This window comes from Cynoglossus semilaevis, chromosome 9, assembly GCF_000523025.1.
Source record: "Cynoglossus semilaevis isolate Cse_v1.0 chromosome 9, Cse_v1.0, whole genome shotgun sequence".
In the NCBI taxonomy this organism is placed as follows: Eukaryota; Metazoa; Chordata; class Actinopteri; order Pleuronectiformes; family Cynoglossidae; genus Cynoglossus; species Cynoglossus semilaevis.
In genome coordinates, this window is record NC_024315.1 from 14,766,257 (window position 1) to 14,784,061 (window position 17,805).

The window sequence follows — 17,805 nt, forward strand, 5'->3', positions numbered from 1 at the left end:
TGCTCATAATGAGTGGACAGGGGGGGGCTAAGTGGGCCCCTCCCTGTCCACTGATCTCCTTCATTCAAATGCAAAGCCAGGTTCCTAACAATTTGTTTCAAGGTTTGGCCACTAGGGTGAGCTTAAACACTCTAATCGGCCTTGGCTCTTGTCACTCACTCACAGTTAGTTTTTTTTATTTTTATTTCTTGCTGCTCTGTGTGCGTGAATGTATGTGTATGTGTGAGTGAGAGAGACAGGTTGGGGAGCGGGGGGGGGGGGCATATCAGATTGAACAGTAATTGGTGGCCAGCTAAGAAGGTTCACTGGTTTGCCTTACACTAAGATAATTGGCCACAAAGCTCTTTGAGTGTGTGGTCAATGCTAGCTAGCTGAACTAATGAGCACTGCTCTGTGTGTGTGTGTGAGAGAGAGAGAGAGAGAGAGTGTAAACTTGACAACTTTAACAGACCTCTCTGTTGAACATGTCTTTTCTCTGTGAAGCTGTACGTGTCATATTCCAGTTACGTCTTAAACTCATCACCTACGCAGTGGGTTTTTTTGCAGGTAAAATCATCTCTCAAACTTCCTCCCATTTGTGTAACTGTCATTTCAGCAGCGGGTGGAGAGAGTTTACAAAGTTTAGCGGTGCAGTGGTTGAATCTCTAAATTAAAGAGAAGATGTCAAGTCCACCGTGGACATTCTTTAAATCAATGCTACGAGTCGTGCTGTGTACAACGGAGGACAGTGTAGCTGCTGCACAAAAATTAACTCTGTTCACTGCATGTAAGGAAACCAACCTCTAAAACTGGGTTCTTAAAGTGAAAAAAAAGAAGCTAAATAGTCATTTTTTACGGGTGCTGTCCATGGTACCACCACAGTCCCTGACTCTTTATTTTGCACCCAATAAAAAAACAGACACATTCTGACGGAGCACCGAGGGTAACTGGTGCCCTTTTACCTAGACCTTTTAAAACTGCACTAAGTAAAAACCAAATACCTAAAGTGGCACAGACTCAGAGAACCATTTAAGGACACCGCTTGTGATTTCTGGTGCATCTGTAAATGAACCACAGACGAAACAAAGGAAAAAAAAGGACTAGAAAACAACAAGCACGTCCCAGGTGAGGTAATTAAAGAGGAGCTGGGAAACAGCAGCACCACAGTAAACATCACAGAGATGTTGTGTTAGTGGATCAGAGAGGAGACAAACTTCAGCAACAAACTTTAGTCAAAACACCTGCAGTGAAGAACTAAATGTAAACAACAGTTTTATTTTAGTGCAATGAGCCGTTGTGGAGACGGATCAGAGCAGACCGGCTGATGAATAAACCCTGAAGTACTCAGTCAACCACAAACTCATGGCTGAGTCCTTTCGGAAAGTTCCCAATTACTACATTTTGTCTATTTTGTATCCTCTCAGAGACTGCTTCTACCAGCTGGCTGTTGGTTATGGCAGAACAGTGACAGTTTTAGGAACATGAATACATTTAATTACAGTCTTTTTCATTTCTTAAATTATTAAAAGTAGAGCTGGGTATAAATACAATTTTCAAATTAATTAATGGTGAGAACATGAATAATCCTTACACAAGGGCTTGAACTAGAAACGTCCTGTTTGTAAGGCAGCAGCAATAATCAGTCTGAGTCATACATTTACAGCATAACAAAAAAAAAAAACCAAAGACACTTTGATGGTTATTGGACCACCGTGTGTGAGGTCACGTGACCTCCTGACCCACAGAGGTCACTCTTACTATAATTCACACAGTGAGGCCAGCATTGAACAAGTTCCAGCTCTAGTCATTGATGCTGCAGATCTAAGACCAGATCCAGGCCATGGCTCCAGGAGAAATACTGATGAGATCCCATTGTACACTAACAAGGTCAGAGCTGGATTTGGACACAGGGACAGAGAAAGTGAGAGGGAAAAGACATTGGCAGGCAGCAGGCGGACAGTAGGAGCGTAAAGAAAGAAAAGTGATTTAATTGAGCCGTGGTGTTGTTACAGCCCGGCCACCAGGGGAAAAGCCCTTTCAATTTCTTTGTCTCCTCTGATCAAACTGTCACTCCGAGTGCAACGCTGAGTTTGTGCTGTGATATGACAGGAGCTTAGGCTCAGACAAACGATAGCCCAGCTCCTGGGGATAAGGATGGAGCAGAGCTGCAGAGTCACTGCACCTCCTCCAGTTACTAATAACAGCAGCCAGGAAGGGTATCTGCCTGGAACAGTCTCTGCTGCTGTCCCTTCTACATCCACTCCTCTCCCGGTCTGGAGATGTATCTGTGTGTAGGAGCCGTGTACGAGCCCTTCACTTAAACACGGTTGCTGATGCGTGCAGCTCACCGATCGCTGCTACCGCGGCAGCTTTGGTTTATGGTGTTGACATGCAGACTGCAGATGTCCATAAATCCTTAGGTGTGTGTCTGTGTCCCTGCACGTACTATTCTATTATCTGTCTAGGACATTTTCAAGTATCAACGGAGAATTTCTCTTCTGTAAAACCTGGTCTGAATGAAGCACAGGCCAGTAAAGGCAAAAGGTCCCCTTTTTTGTCATTTTACATCGGAGAGCTACAATAAAGCAAAATATTTTTCAATGTCACTGCTTTTCTATAAATCTGGATGGTATTTTTCCAGCACTGAAAATGTTTCGTAGTGTGTGGGGGTTGAAGATGAGGATTGGATGCAAATGCCTGCTCCTCTTTTGTGTAATTCTTTAAAGCAGTAATTCATTATTCAAGAATTATTTTTTAATGCATTCATTCAGCATGTAATAGTTAAGGTTGACTATTACAACAGTCCTTGCAAGGCTAAAATGACCGTCAGGGAAAACTGCTATTGTATCGTATTGTAATGATCATATTGTACGTATCACAACAAACAGTTTCATATGGTATGGTAAGGTGTGCTGTGCTGTGGTGTGGTGTGCTGTGGTGTGCTGTGGTATGGTATGGTATGGTATGGTATGGGATGGTAAGGTATGGTGTGCTGTGGTATGGTATGGTATGGGATGGGATGGTATGGTGTGCTGTGGTATGGTATACCCGTTCACTGAGAGAATTTCTGTTCAGAATACAGAGTGACTGCTCAACCACCTCACAAATAACAGCTTAAATGAACCGAAAATCAAATAATCCATTCATTCAACTTCCCCGATGGACTCACCTTCGAGGTGGCAGTAGCGGGTGACCTTCTCAGGCATCAGCTGGCCCTCCCTGTGCCTGCAGTACACCTCTGCGATCTGCTGCCTGCACTCTTTGCTCTTGGCTCTGGACAGAGCTGAAATGGCTTCCTTCCCACTGATCTCACACTTTGGTGGCTGGTCGTAGGTGACCTCCAGCAGCGGCGCAGATGTTGCCTGCCTCCTGTGTGGGTGCTGATGTCTGTGCTGGGCCTGGGCCTGTGAGGTGTGGTACCGCTGCTGAGAAACTCCCACAATGCCCTTCCCACCTGGGTAGGACGAGTTGTTGCCCACTGCCAGCACCTGGTGTCCAACAGGCAGTACTTCATTTGAGCTGCGGCCCAGACTTGCTGGGTTTTCCCTCCACACCTGCTGCTGCTGGGCGTGAACCTTCTCCAGCAGATGTTCTCGCTGCTTCTTGCTGCTTGTAGCCCCCAAGGACTGTCTGTGAGGTTGGGAACGTGCACCAAAGTTACTATTGTCTATGGTCTCAAAGTCTTTGGGCACAGAGTTTTCATTGTTGCTGTCAACTCGATTTTTCTCCTTCGGCCGATGAGAGTAATATCCATCCTGGATGTGAACAGAGAGGAGACACAAACGAGAACAACAGGATCAGAATTGAGTGAGCAAACTGCATATCAAATGGTGGATTAACAATCAATAGAGTGTTTACGAGTGGTCAACACCGACGCTGAACCGTGAGGCATGAAATTAGGCAGCGAGCACCGGAGCATGGGGACTACAAGGTGGAACCTAACAGAAGATGTGGCAGAGCTGAGGGCACCACCGTGTCGCACCACCATCAGATTAAACCCACTTTCAATTAAATTCTGCCTCAAATGGGCCCAGCTCTGCGTAAACAGATTACCAGGAGGGGATAAAGGCACAAAATCTGACTGTGAGTTTGTCTACGTGTGTGTTTGTGAGGAGCTGCGGCGCTGTGTTGTGTGACTGGAGGCCTGCACTCGTCACTGAAGTATGTCTGCACATATGAGATAGTGTGTGCATGTTTGAGTGTTTTTCCCTATCTTTCCAGCAGAACGGGCTGAAAGTGAAGGAGTGGAGTGCAGGATGGGAGGAGAGTAGGGGGGAGGAAAAAAGGGAAGCAATGAGTGAAAGTGAGGGAGTGTGAGGGGACGGAGTGCTGACACCTGGCACCAGTTCCGCTGCTGAGAAGCCAGGAGCTTCTTCCATCATGTGAAACGTAACCAAGCTACAAGGTGTCGGCCACACCTCAACACATACACGGGAAACAACGTCGGGGGAGAAGATGAAAGAGCTGCGAGGGGAGAGAGACGGAGCGTAGAAGACAATGGACATCCCTCAACGTGTTTGTCCATTTTTAAGATGTGAAAAAGCAGTGGGAGAAACGAGACACGGGTGATAAATGCCATATGAGACAGGTAGAGAGGTGGGAGTCACAGGGGAGGAGAGATGCTGCGGTTCTTCTTCACACTCCCCCCCCTTCACACCTGATATCAACCCATCGCCCCTGTCTGCAGCAAACGCATGGTTTAACCACAGTTATAAAGGTGACTGTGCGACAGGTTAATACTCAGGAGGCAGGACGGAGGTGATGTTGGGGACAAGGAACAAAATAGGGATGTTTGACCGATATTATTGGCCCGATATTAGCATCATTAGGTAATATCTGTAAGAATCGTTATCAGTTAGACTTCTGATAATGAAAACCTGATAACGCAATGCCTGGTTTCGCCAAATATGGTGGAATTGCTTGTAGGGCACTAAGAGGTTTACCTCAGTTTTCGGGGTAAACTGCTGCATATATCGGTATAGGTTGATATCGGAATCGGAAATTAAGTGTTCGGACAATATCGGCATAACGGCAAAAAGTTCATATCGGACATACCTAGAAGAAAATATTAAAAAATAACAGCTGAGAGGACACTGTGATTCGATTTATTAGCAAGGGTTCACACTCACATGACATTTTTTTAACTGATTTAAATTCAGATTCAAATTCAGAAACCCTCTAAAACATTATCCAGTTTGAGTTTTATCCAGTTTCGTGTAACAATATTTATTTTTAAGTGGCAGAATTTGTCGCCTTCAAAAAATTTCCAGCTTTTTCTCCCTGCACTCTTTTTTTCTCGACTCGCTCTACACTTTTTCACACTTCTGCTCACAGATCCTGATTCCACCCTGGCACTCAGCTCCTTCCACCTTCCAACCTCTCGCTCCTTCTCTGTCATCATCTGTTCCCTATTTCACATCCCTCACACTTTCTTTTCTCCTCTGTCTCTTATTCGCCCGTTATTCTTGAATCCGTGTTGACTTTCTCTCGTAAACACTTGCGTCTGAATATCAGACGCTGCTAATCCTGCATGTAACATCTGCTCGGGGCAGTGATCGCAAAAAAAAAAAAGAAAAATCTACGCTTCCTGAAATTGAAAAGCGGTGCTTTAGGAGGATAATCCAAGCAGAGAAAATCAATGAGTGTTTGCAAAAGTAAATGGAGTCGGTGTGCCTTCATCACTGTGTGTGTAGAGTACAGTAACGTTGCTGGAGGATTTCTGTACCGTGAGTTTTACCGTGTGTTTAAGGGAAAGAAAGACAGTAAAGAGACAAACGTCCCAGGAGGACAAGGATTCTACCAGTGTGAGTTCCACTGGGAGAGACATGAGAAGATCAGCGCAACAGGAACCCAGTCGGAAAAATGTCTACGTGAAAAAATGGAACAATTTTTTATATTGATTTGACCATTTAAACCAGGGGTTCAGGGGTCACATACAGCCTGATTAGATGTTAAGTGGGCCGCACCAGTACAATCATGACATAATTAACCATAAATAACAATACGTCCATGTATTTCTCCTTTGTTTTCATGCAAATGACAGAACATCACAAACATTTCATCAAATTTCATCAAGTGGGCCAGATTGAACCCCCCAGTAGGCCAGTTTCGGCCCACAGGCCATATATTTGGCATCCCTGATTTAAACCATTTCTGCCTCTCTTTATCTCTTATGGCCCAACAATGGAACAAGTGACAGGCAGACTTGCCTTACAGCAAGAAGGTCACCTGTTTTTAATGAACTCTTTTAGTCTTTTGTCTAATTTAATCTAATCTAATCTAATCCAATCCAATCTAATCCATTCTAATCCTAATCCAGATGTAACCCATCTGCGGTGGTTGAACCTCTTCCTCAGATGGACCCCAGCTGGGTATAATCGTCGGCTCCTTTTCACCACAGTAGATGCTGATTTGTTGAATCGACACGCCTAAGTCTCTGAGGAGGTGGAGCCCCATGTGGTCCAGCAGTAAAATGACTAGTATTTATAAGATGGCAGTGAGAAGATTTTTCTGGATAAACAATCTTTCATGTCTTTGCCCTATTTCCCCCTGTTCCTCACCCTCCTCCTGTGAGCAAAGGATTCTGGTCACTCTTTAATCTCAGGGACCTGGGCTGAGAGCAGGAGGCAGCAGGACAGGGCATTAAGAACAGAGGCTGCTGCTGCTCACACTAAGCCTGCACTGGGGACTGCAGCTGGGGCTGCAGCCGGGGGGCAGTTATCGATTATTGCAGCGAGATATGTTGCTATTCCCGGGGGGTAAGGAGGTGAGGAGGAGGGAGGAAAAACCGGGGAGACACAAAACACACACACTGTTTTCTTTTTTAAAGAAAATCTATTTCTGAGCACTTCACATAAACATTATATGTTCCCTGTCCCTGAGCTCCGTAACCTTCAACGACAAAACAGCCGTTTCATCATTTTATCATCAAATAAAATCCAAATTCACTCCTAAAAAAACATTCAACCGTTTGAAGAAGAGCGTAGTGAACAGCATAAAACTGTAAATAGTACATAAATATACACACATACTCAATGAAAGCATCGCAGTATTGATTTAACTATTACAGGAAAATCACAAGACGTCATTTCAAATGGATGAGGTCAGAAGATTATGAACAGGATCCAAACTGTTTGGCAATATTTTCTACAGCACCACAAACCTGCTGCTCTCCCTTGTAGGACAGAACCAAGTTTTTTATTTTTATTTTTTCCCCATGCTCTTGAGTCACTGACACTGAGGGTCAGTACTGGATGCTGTTTACTGTATTAATACTGGTGGATTAGATCAAATAGACAGAGCCAGCCATTAATAGAAGCTCACAGGAAGTCAAAGCAAAGGGGCCGCATGTGGACCACGAGACACTGTTTGGACACCCCTGCCCCTGCTCTCTTTGCTAACCCATTAAATATTAATATTAAGATCACATGCCTCACCCTAATCTCTGTCCATGCTAATCTGACCTTAATTCATAATCCTAACTCCAAACTTAATCCAAAACTTCATTTACACTCATACTCAGTGGGGACCTGCAAACTGTCCCCAGAAAGACAGTGTCCCCACGAGACAAAAAATACCCACCAGTACAGCCTATACTACACATACATGTGTATATATATAAAAACGCTCCCTCAGTGCTGCTGAGGTTGAGGTATACCAAGGGAATACTCTCTAATATCATCCATCACTGGAGGGTGCATTTACAGAGAGAGGGGGAGGGACAGAGAGAGAGAGAGAGACACCAGATCGAGCCATCAGGGTCTGGGTGTTTCAGCCTCTTCACCCCACTGGGAGTCCTGGGTCCATTTCTCTGTGCAGGCCTGTCCTTTTCCACTCTCCCTCATTTCCACTGCCACAGGGGGAAATATTTCACCTGTCCTTTTTCTCCATTCCCCGCTATCTCCTGAGCAGCAGAGGAAAAAACTCCACATATCTCTCTCTCTCAGCACATGTCCGGCTCTGCCTCACTCCCTCCAAACCTGCGTATCATCCCTCCTTCTAGGAAGGAGAAGCAGTTCATCTCCGCCCTCGTCCCTCCTCCCTAATGCCGACATTTATCGTTGCGCAGTGACAGAGAGCGGGGCAGCGGCACATATCAGTTTCACCACACCCTCCCTTCCGGCACCTTTGCTTCAAAAGACATCACACCTACACAGACCAGGCAATGATGAGCTACTGCATTTGTCAGAGTAGTACTGTATATACTCTGTGTATACTCTCTCAGCTGCAACCGGCATTGCACTGTACACAGTAGTGTGGAGAAGTTTCAGCGTGGTGTAAATATGCTGTGGAAGTAAGACCCTGAGGTTAGATTAGTTAGGATTTATATACTTGGTCTTCTATTTAATGTCTAGTCTGTTTACTACGGGTGTAAGAAAACATTGATTAACTGAAATATTTTGATATTACGTTTCACTATACAGTATTGATATTCTACAGCACTGTATCGATAGTATATTAACAATAAGCAGTCAAATATTCATGACGTTGGTTTGTTTTATTTTGCTTTTATTTCTTCTCCAGTGATTACAGATGTAGATCCCTCTGTTCAGATTTTACTAACCTGATGTTGACCATGGAACAACATTTAGTGTTTACTATGATGACAGGTTTCCTACAATTAAATTGTAAAAAAAGCTGTGCCTATAGTATCGCAGTACATCAGAAGATACTGTATTGTTACCCCTGTATTGTGATATGCTGACGTTCATGCCTACGTTCACTGATGTTTCTATTCCTGTGTCTGTAAATATCTATCACACACAAGTTTCTGCTCCATCCATGAGCAAAAGTCGAAGTGCAGTATCTGAACTTTTACCCAAACTTTGCACTAAAACAGCTGCTCAGCACACGAGTGCACGTGTATTTTTTTTTTTTTGCAAAAATGTAACCATATGAAGGAACCAGACTTAATTTATCCGGATCTAAAATTAAAACAAGGGTTTTGAAAAATGAATGAGGTAATGAGGCTGCAGCTGCAGCGCTGCCTGCAGGTTGTGCTCTCGCGGTCTTACTGTTAATTTAAGGTCGTTGGCCCGAAATATGTTTTATTGAAAGAGTTAATGTATCTTTAAAAAAGTGGGCAGACATTTTCCCAATACTTTTTTCATTTTTTCACATGCACTCCATTTTCAGTACTATTTCAGACCAGACTCATCATTTCCTGTAGCACAAGGACCATCATTTAACTACATCTGTACCACAGAACGTAACGATTCCATTTTTGTCTGTCATTATGCCCCCTTCTGGGACACAGTGGGTACTGCACCCAGCTGCTCGTCTGTGCATCTAGCTCACAGGCTTGTTTATCAAAGACATTTTTAATCATTGTCTTGAATTTGGTTTCCAAACCCACGGACTGTGCTCCGATGTTCTCAGTCATTCAGACAACAATGTAAAAAGACAACGACAGCGTCAGGATTACTGACTGTAAGAGTGGGTGACTTATGAGGCTCCTCAGCAGAGCTGCCATGTGACTAACAAGCCTAGATTAATTATGTGGATTAAATCCTTGTGATTCTCTGAGCAATCTGTGACATCTGCTCCACCAGGAGAGACTGATTTTCTCCCAGACTCCAGTTCACAGCTGCTGCAGCTCCTCAGGACTCACGGAGGAGGAGACGAGCCAGGGCACAGGCCGCTTGACCCAAATGCTTAGTGGCCCTTTAAAAGTCTAAAGATAAGTCATTGTCACTGATCAGCTGTGAACGTCCAGACTTGAACAGATTTTATTTTTACATGTTCGTACATTAATGATACGGTGGTGATTGATGTAGGACAACAAAAGGGATCTCAGCGTCTCTAAAGTCCAACCATCTGCTACCGTTTGATTCTTTCCAGGGTTGTTAGGGAGCTGCCACCAATCACAGTAGTCAACAGCCTCACCTGTTGACTACTGTGATTGGTGGCAGCTCCCTGGCAGCGGGGTTACATTCTCCAGTTCAGTTCAATCTTTGAATATTTTTGGATTAACATCCAATCAAACCACTTCTGCCACCTACTCTTAAACACCCCTGCACTGAATTGGGTAAAAATGTTTTTGTCTGCTCTGCAGCATTTCATAATTAGGGAATGAACAGAGTTGATTCTGTGAAGTCCAAACTGGAAGTTCTTGAAGCTGACTCCACTGCATGGACTTTTTTCTATAAAGTGCTTCTAACTTGAAAACCTTTTGTTTCGACTGTTTTTGACCAGGTTTTTTAATAGACAGATGGATGGACAGATTTTTGTCTCTAAACCTTTCATTTCTGATTGACAAATATTTTGTTTTTGTTTTTTGTATAAACAGTAGTTCGACATTTGGCTGTTTTGCAGTTTTGCCGTGTTATATACGTCTAACATTTGTAATCATCTAGTTTTACGCTACATTGACTTCTGTAAACACTTTTAAATAGTCTGTGTTCGGGAGCCGTGACACAAAGTGACTTTCATTTCTCCTCCCTCCAGACAAACATCCCATACATCATGAAGCGTGTTTGTGGTTGGCCCGGCACTGACGGCCTGTTGTCATGTGTATTTCTGGCAGTAAATATGTCCCAACATTAACGTCCTGAATATTATCACAATCTCCTGTTACAATTATTTAGGTCTGCAGCTCTGTGGTGCAGGACGGGGGCTTCACTTCTCCTTTCCTTCAAATACACTCCACAGTTTCACTGACTGCTGTAGTTCTGCACACAGGGTGAGGGCAGAAAAAGCCCAGATGTAAGACTTTCTCTTCCTCAAACTTTTTTTTAAACTTAGAAAACTCACCAAAATCACAAAGTTACATAAGAAGTGAAATCTTCACAGTGGTGGATTATCCCTGGGCCGTTCTTCAAGGCCACGCTGGAATTATTAATACTTCTGTTCCTTTTTACAATCATATTATTCTAATGAGGTTCTGGGGTCTGGTGGTGGAGCAGTGGTTAGCGTTCTTGCCTTACAGCAAGGAGATCACAGCTTTGAACCGTGACTCCAGCTGATGGTCCTTCAGTAGTCCAATTTAATTAACTCATTAACTAACTTACTTAATTAACTCACTTAATTAACTCACAGACCTGTGTCAAACCCACAGACGTTTGTCTCTGGTTGAATCACAGAATGATTCCCACGAGTGTGTGTCTTAGTGTGTGTGTAGTTGTGTATGCTCCTCTGCTGTGGAGGCAGCTGGAGTCAGAGAGCAGTCGGGGTCACAGAGCCCGAGGGCCGCTGAAGAAAAAAGAAATTGTAAAAGTTGCTCACATAGTTTTTGATCAGCTAACCCAGAGGTTTCATTTTTGACATTGACACATTTTCCCCCCGTGTGTAAAACAAATGTGTGTTTTGCCTGTTTTGTGGTTCAGAAACAGTGAGAGTGACGGTGGCTTAAACAGAAGGACAGTCACGTGTTCGTGTTTCCACGAGGACGCTGTCACATGACTGTCCATAAGTCTCGTAAAAATCTGACACCGTCCCCGTGTTTGTCGCAGACTGAAAAGTTGACGGTGGAGACGGCAGGCATCGCCAACAGAGCTGTTACCAAAATGAAGCCGACTTCAGCAGAAAAAAAAGAGTACGTTAGAGTGTGGTTCACACAGCACCACATACAGGCCTAGCACATGCACTACAGACACAGATTTTGTTAGCTTCTGAAAAAAAAAAAGTAAACCGGACCTGTAGGTCACAGATTTATCAAAGTTTAGATTATAAACCGTCCCTAAAGGTTCTTGTGGGACATCTCAGTGAAGTCCAGTGACTGCAGTTACTACAGTTGGACTTTGGATCCAGAACCAAGACAGTCTGACCAGTTTGGATGAACTGTAACGACTGAAGAGTGTCATGGTGACAGTTTAAGGTCTGAAACCTTATACACTGCAGACACCTCCCTCAGTGACCTCATCACTATTGTGTCCTCATAGAATACACACACACACACACACAGCTTGTGTTCTTCCTGGACCTACTCCCTGTCCTCTGTTCTCGCCCCCCCCCCAGGTTGAACTCTGGGAGTTCCCACACGACAACAAGAATCTAAATCGTACCTATCATGTATTAGGTCTTTATCTCTACAGGGCATGAAATCCCTTCAGCGAGTCACAAGGAGATACTGGCACTTACCCTCCCTTTGCTCTCCCATCTACGCCCCCCCCCCTCGTGTCCTCTTACCCCCTCCCCCTCTTGTGTTCCCCCTGTGAATAAGACTCAGAACTTTACATCCAGGGCTGTGAATGGGACCCATCAGGAGGATTCCGAGTCGTATCTCACAAGGGCAGGACAGAGTCTCACCCCTCCTCCTCTCCTCCCATCTCTTCCCCGTGCACCTCCCTGTTCAGCCATGAAATGACACCCCTATTTAATCAATTGTGAATCATGAAATTTTGCACAAGAGACCCCTTTTCTTTTCACTTGACAGTGATTGAACTGCACAGCCATGCAATTCCATTCACCACGCCGCTGAGAAAAAAGGAGAGTGGGGGGAGGAGTGTCAGTGTGTGTGTGAGAGAGAGAGAGAGGGAGAGGGAGAGTGAGTGAGAGAGATAAAGGCGATTTCCCGGTGACACGGTGGTGATGGGCCTCCACTGAATAGCGATGCAACAGAAAGTACCTTCAGTGGAATACACATCTCTGTGGTCGGAGCAGCACAATGGGATCCTGCAGCTGATCTATGGGGGAGTGTGTGAGAGTGTGTGTGTGTGTGTGTGTGTGTTGGTGACAACCATAGAGAGGGGGAAAAAAAGTTTTGGCCAAAGATGAAGGGCCCTTCACTTTCACTTTTTCTCCTCTCTAAAAATAGCACTGCCTAAAAATAATGAAAGGAACTCTAAGACTGCGGACTGAGCTGAGGTGGAGTGAACAGCTCCCTGCTCAGGTCCAGGACCGACGGCATCAGGGTACAGCTGTGGTCTGAGAACGGTTCTGAATGTTGTAGGGTTCAGTTTTTAAACCATTTCGTTTTTTCCATTTAGGTTTCTTCAGACGATCAAAGCTCAGAGAACATTTAAAAGACCTGGACTTTAGTCCTTAGACCTCCTGGGACTAAGAGGCAGGTTGTGACAGAAACATTGTCCTATCAAGATAGATAGATAGATGGATGGATAGATAGATGGATGGATGGATTTTTTTGGACAGGTCTTGGGGGCTGTACTGCACTTGAACTGTTTGATATTAACTATTAGGTACTTTTTCTTCTACAAGGTATTAAATAAAGAATACCAATGAACGGTAAGAGTGAGACAGAGACAGACAGTGAGACAGGGACAGTGAGAGTCCATTGATGGGAAAGTCTCTGTTCCCTTTTGTTTCCCTGCTGTGAATAGACTGTGGGAATTCCATGTTAACACATGATGTAAGCTGAGGGAACATAGCGGAGATTCCAGGCAACAGTGTGACAATGCAGTGACATGGCACGACTCCAGGGTGACCCTGACACAGAGGTCATTAGGGTCACCCTCTCTGGGTCACCCTCTTCGTGTCTCAGAAAGAAAGATAAACATGATTAGACTTTGGTTTCAGTGAGACTAGAAAAAAAAGAATCTGCATCTCTCTTCATGTTTCGTTAACTCCTGTGTCTCTGCTTTTTTTTTCACTACAACATGTAAATGATGTGCAAACATTTCACATCAGTGGGGGCTTTTGGTTTCACTTCAAACAAACACTGAGCTGCAAAGAATAGAGTCATGTGAATTTACTGAGAGAAAAAATAACATGGAAGTGAAGAAGGTCAACAAACAACCAGTGGACTCTCTGACCGACCTGACCAACAACGGATGGTCCTGCGTGTCTGAGTTGGCTTCGGTCTGTAATTATGGATAAGGAGCAGTGTTTTAGCGGTTTATTGAAAAATCATCACAGAATTGTGACAAATCTGTTGACAAAGCCAATAGAACTTCAGCCTAGTTATTATTCCACTCCAACAAACCTTCAGCAAAAGGCTTGAAAAACAACCAAAACTAAACCAGTCAAAGCTTGATTTTTATTTACAACAAATGTAATTTATATTATTGACTGTCTCAACATACAAAATCTGTGAATTCGGCAAATACAGACCAAATACTGTAATTACTTCCCTCTTCTGTAGGGGGCACTATAAATGCCTTGGTCTCTGATTTTGTCTAATAATGTAAAATAAGAGCTGCTCCTAACTTTCCGCCCTTCTGTCGTTCTCCTTCTTTGAGTTTGACAACAATCGCACACATTGCGATTGCCAATGAAAGATATATTATGGGATGGGATGGGTGGTCATGACTCCAAGGTATTTTCTATGAAAATCCCTGGATGCTCTACAAAAGAACCACCATTTTATAAATAAAACCTGGCTGTTCCACAGCAAGCGCTGTCAACAACAACAAAGTCAACACATTTCCCGTATTTATATTTATAGATTTGTGTTAACGAGCAGCTTTTCTTCGTTTCTATTTCTGGTGTTGTGGTCGAAGTCAAAACAACACCTCCACGGTATTTTTTAAATTTCCTCTCTCTAAATGTGGGTCAGGAAATGGCTCATTTCCCATTCTTGATAGCTTCTCTTTAAAGGCCAAATCTGTCGGCTTCCTAGAAGATAGAATCTGCTGTTAAGAAATAAAAGGAAAAATATCAAACAGACGGAGAACAGAAACAGAGCCACGCTATATTATAAAACAAAAGGTCATTAAAACCATCAAAACTAAATACTACTATAAATATTAATGGCTGAAATCATTAGCTTCAATCCAATGCACAATTACAGCTAGGATTTGATTTGTTTTGTTTTAAATACTAAATCCTCTCTTGTTTTGAATTTGTGCTCAAGGAATGTGCAGTTGATACGGGAAGAACTATGTTGTCACTTCCTTAGAGGTCCGGTTGAAGGAACAAGAAAACCTCTTTACATGTATTCAGGTCACACAAGCTGTTTTGTTTCACACCAAAACATTTTAGGCAACGACAAACTCTTACACCAACTTTACACTTGTATGGCAACATTTAGTGTTCCAGGCGTTATCAGTTGGCATTCAGAAGGAAGCAAAGGAAAAAAAACTTCTCTTTGTAAATCAATACATCATCAGTGTACGTGTTGAGCTAAGGTTGAAACCAGTGAAGAAAACATCATGCAGATAAGAGAAATAAAAGAAACAAACTGTACAGCAGTCACTTTAGCAGCACCGACGCATGTTCCTACATTTTTGTAGTTTCCTTTCTGGAGAAATCTACAGATGTGTGGTGGCTTCCACTTCACTGGGAGTTGGGTTCTAAGCTGAGCAAGAACCAGTCCAAAACAAATACAAAGAAGAATCTTCTCTGTTTACACCTGTAGAGGAGAACAGTCTCCAGGAACTGACAGATGCATAAAAGATAATAACACGGTGTGAAGAAGGGCGAAGGGCAGTTCTCATCAACTGAGGTGGATTTAAGAGCATGAGGCGGACCGAAGTGAACAGACAGATGAGGGTGATTTTAGAAATCGATCCAGAAAGAGATGGAAATTAAAAGAAAAACTAACTGAAAAAAAGAAACTTGAGAACCGATACTGATTCACATCGTCACTCAAGTTAATTTAGCTCTATTTCTAAAAATGAATGCAATGAAATGTATAGTCTGCGTCTTTCGCATATGTTTCCATATATTTTTAACATATATCAGTGTCAGTGTGTTTGACTTGACGTCGGCCCGATGCAGTTTGAATGTCGAGTAGTTCAACATTTAGTCTTGAATGTAAATGACTGAATGATGATAATGAGCTCGTCTGGAAGTCACACCCTGTCGTCAGATTTGCATGTAAATAACGACGACTGAAGAGTAATGACTTTTCTCCCTGGGCTGCTGTGATACTTCTAATGGATCACACACACACACGTGTTGTGCGTCATGCATGGCAAATGACTTAAAGAAGAACGACAGTGTCACGTGAATGTGTCACTTTGTACAGTCAGGAGATCTGTCTGTCTGTGATAAAGATGGCAGCCAGCAGCAGGGGGAGGAGCAGGTGAGGAGTCCAGCTCCTTCAGGAGGCAATAATGAGCGCAGACACAGTTGATATGATCTGTTGGTCCAACACCCAAATGGATAGAAGAAGAACTCTTAGGTGACTTCTCTGTCCAGAACAGCAGACCCTCAGCCAGGCAGAGGGGGACGTGGTTAGCGACTTTGCCTTACAGCAAATAGATAGGTGGTCTGTTTACATGGTATTTGCATGGGAGGAATTCTCCAGGTAATCTGTCCACCTCCTACAGTTCAAAACCTGAGCAGGGATTGGACCATGTGGGTTACATTTGGGGGTCTGCATGTTTTAGGACATACACTGAGAGAGTATGGAAACTCATACAGTCAGTTATCAGGAATCTAACTGGCAGCCTTCTTGCTGTGAGGAAAAAAGCACTAACCCCCAACCCAGCCCCAACCCCATGTAGCTCACCATAATGAAAAAGTCGCCCTATTGTAATATATTATTCATACCACATGACACCAACATTAAAACCATGTGGAGTCACATGACTTTTTACTGACAGTTTTAATCCTGGCTACAATTCTCTCAACTTCTTCCCCCGCCCACTCCGATCAGGCCTTTCTTTCATAGAGCTTTCTTTACAAAAAAGAAATGAAAAAACATTCTTGTCAAAATGGCCCTTAAACTTAAAACGTTCTGCTGTAACTCGGTATTCCATCTGGGAATGATTGAGCCGTTGCTTTGAAGAAATGTATTCATATACATAAGAATCAATTCTGACTGAACCGAGGCAATAACAGTTCTTTTTGCAACCAAGCATGAATCCCCACTGGGGGAAGTCAGTGAGTCGTTAAAATTTAATAGGAATCGTCAATAGACGGGCGACGGCGGAGAGAGTACAGTGTGTTTTGGTCGTGTATGTCGAAACCCACTGGCACTGTTTAACCAATCACAGCTCTGAGAACCGCTGGTCATGAGTACCGTGACTTCAGAGGGTTTAGACACGTCATCTGGCTAATTCAGACACACAGAGCTAATGTTTGTTAGCCTTTATGTTCATTATTCATTCATAAACAGACACGCTGCAGGGAGTAGGGAGGACGAAGTAGGCTGGACCAGGGTGTAGGAGCACAGTGTGAGTTTTTCTGTGTAACAGTACAGGAGGTGACACTCTGAGATTGCATTATGGGTAAAAGTCGTACTTATTTCAGTTAGTTTTGTTTATATTTAGATTTTTAGTTTGGGCCTTGCTCTTATGGCGTTAGTGGCCGATCCAAACTACCTCCATTCCAGATTTGAAGCAGAGAAATGGTACCAGGCCTAACTGAACAGTTAAAGGTGAATCAAAATGGCAGAACAACTGGTAGATGTTGATGTTGCTGTGAATCCACCAACCAGTGGGTCACATGTCATTATGAGCCGTCAAATTATTATCAGCACATTCCTACTGTTATTAGCCACTCAGAGCAGTAAACATACTGGCAGGCAGAAAGTACAGAGAAGTACATTTGCCGAGAGAAGTGTAAACAGCCCCCGAACGTAGGGGGGGCTCTTTGGCATTCCTCAGATTTTATCTGTTGTTTCCAAGTTGTGCTTCATTAGGAGTAAAAGATTGTATTAGCAGGCGTTTAAAGCAAACACAGCGTCCTGTTTGACTTTACCAACAGTGAGACTGCTGAGCTGCTGAACAACAACAACAACAACCCTAATCCCACCTTCAAAACACAGCAGGTGGTCTCTCTCAGCAAACCTTCTCACCAGGACATCAAAAGTCATTTATTGGCCGTTGGACTGGGCCACACCCCAAAACAAGTTATAACACAGTCAGGTCAAATTACAATGTTCATCCCACCCTAGCTACTAGCCTTAAAGGGCACCTTAGCACCCCCCCCCTCCCCCCCCCACCACCCTGCCGGGAACAAAACTCCCCAAACTCAAGCCAA

At 43.6% G+C, this 17,805-nt stretch overlaps 1 protein-coding gene across 1 annotated transcript in view; it reads right to left on the bottom strand.

The window, feature by feature from the left end:
• xylt1 (xylosyltransferase I) overlaps positions 1-17,805 on the bottom strand; it is a 71,308-nt gene that overhangs the window by 26,406 nt on the left and 27,097 nt on the right. Inside the window, exon 3 of the mRNA XM_025058488.1 lies at positions 3,149-3,734. Within this exon, the coding sequence (XP_024914256.1) occupies positions 3,149-3,734 (586 nt within the window). The remainder of the gene's footprint in view (positions 1-3,148; positions 3,735-17,805) is intronic.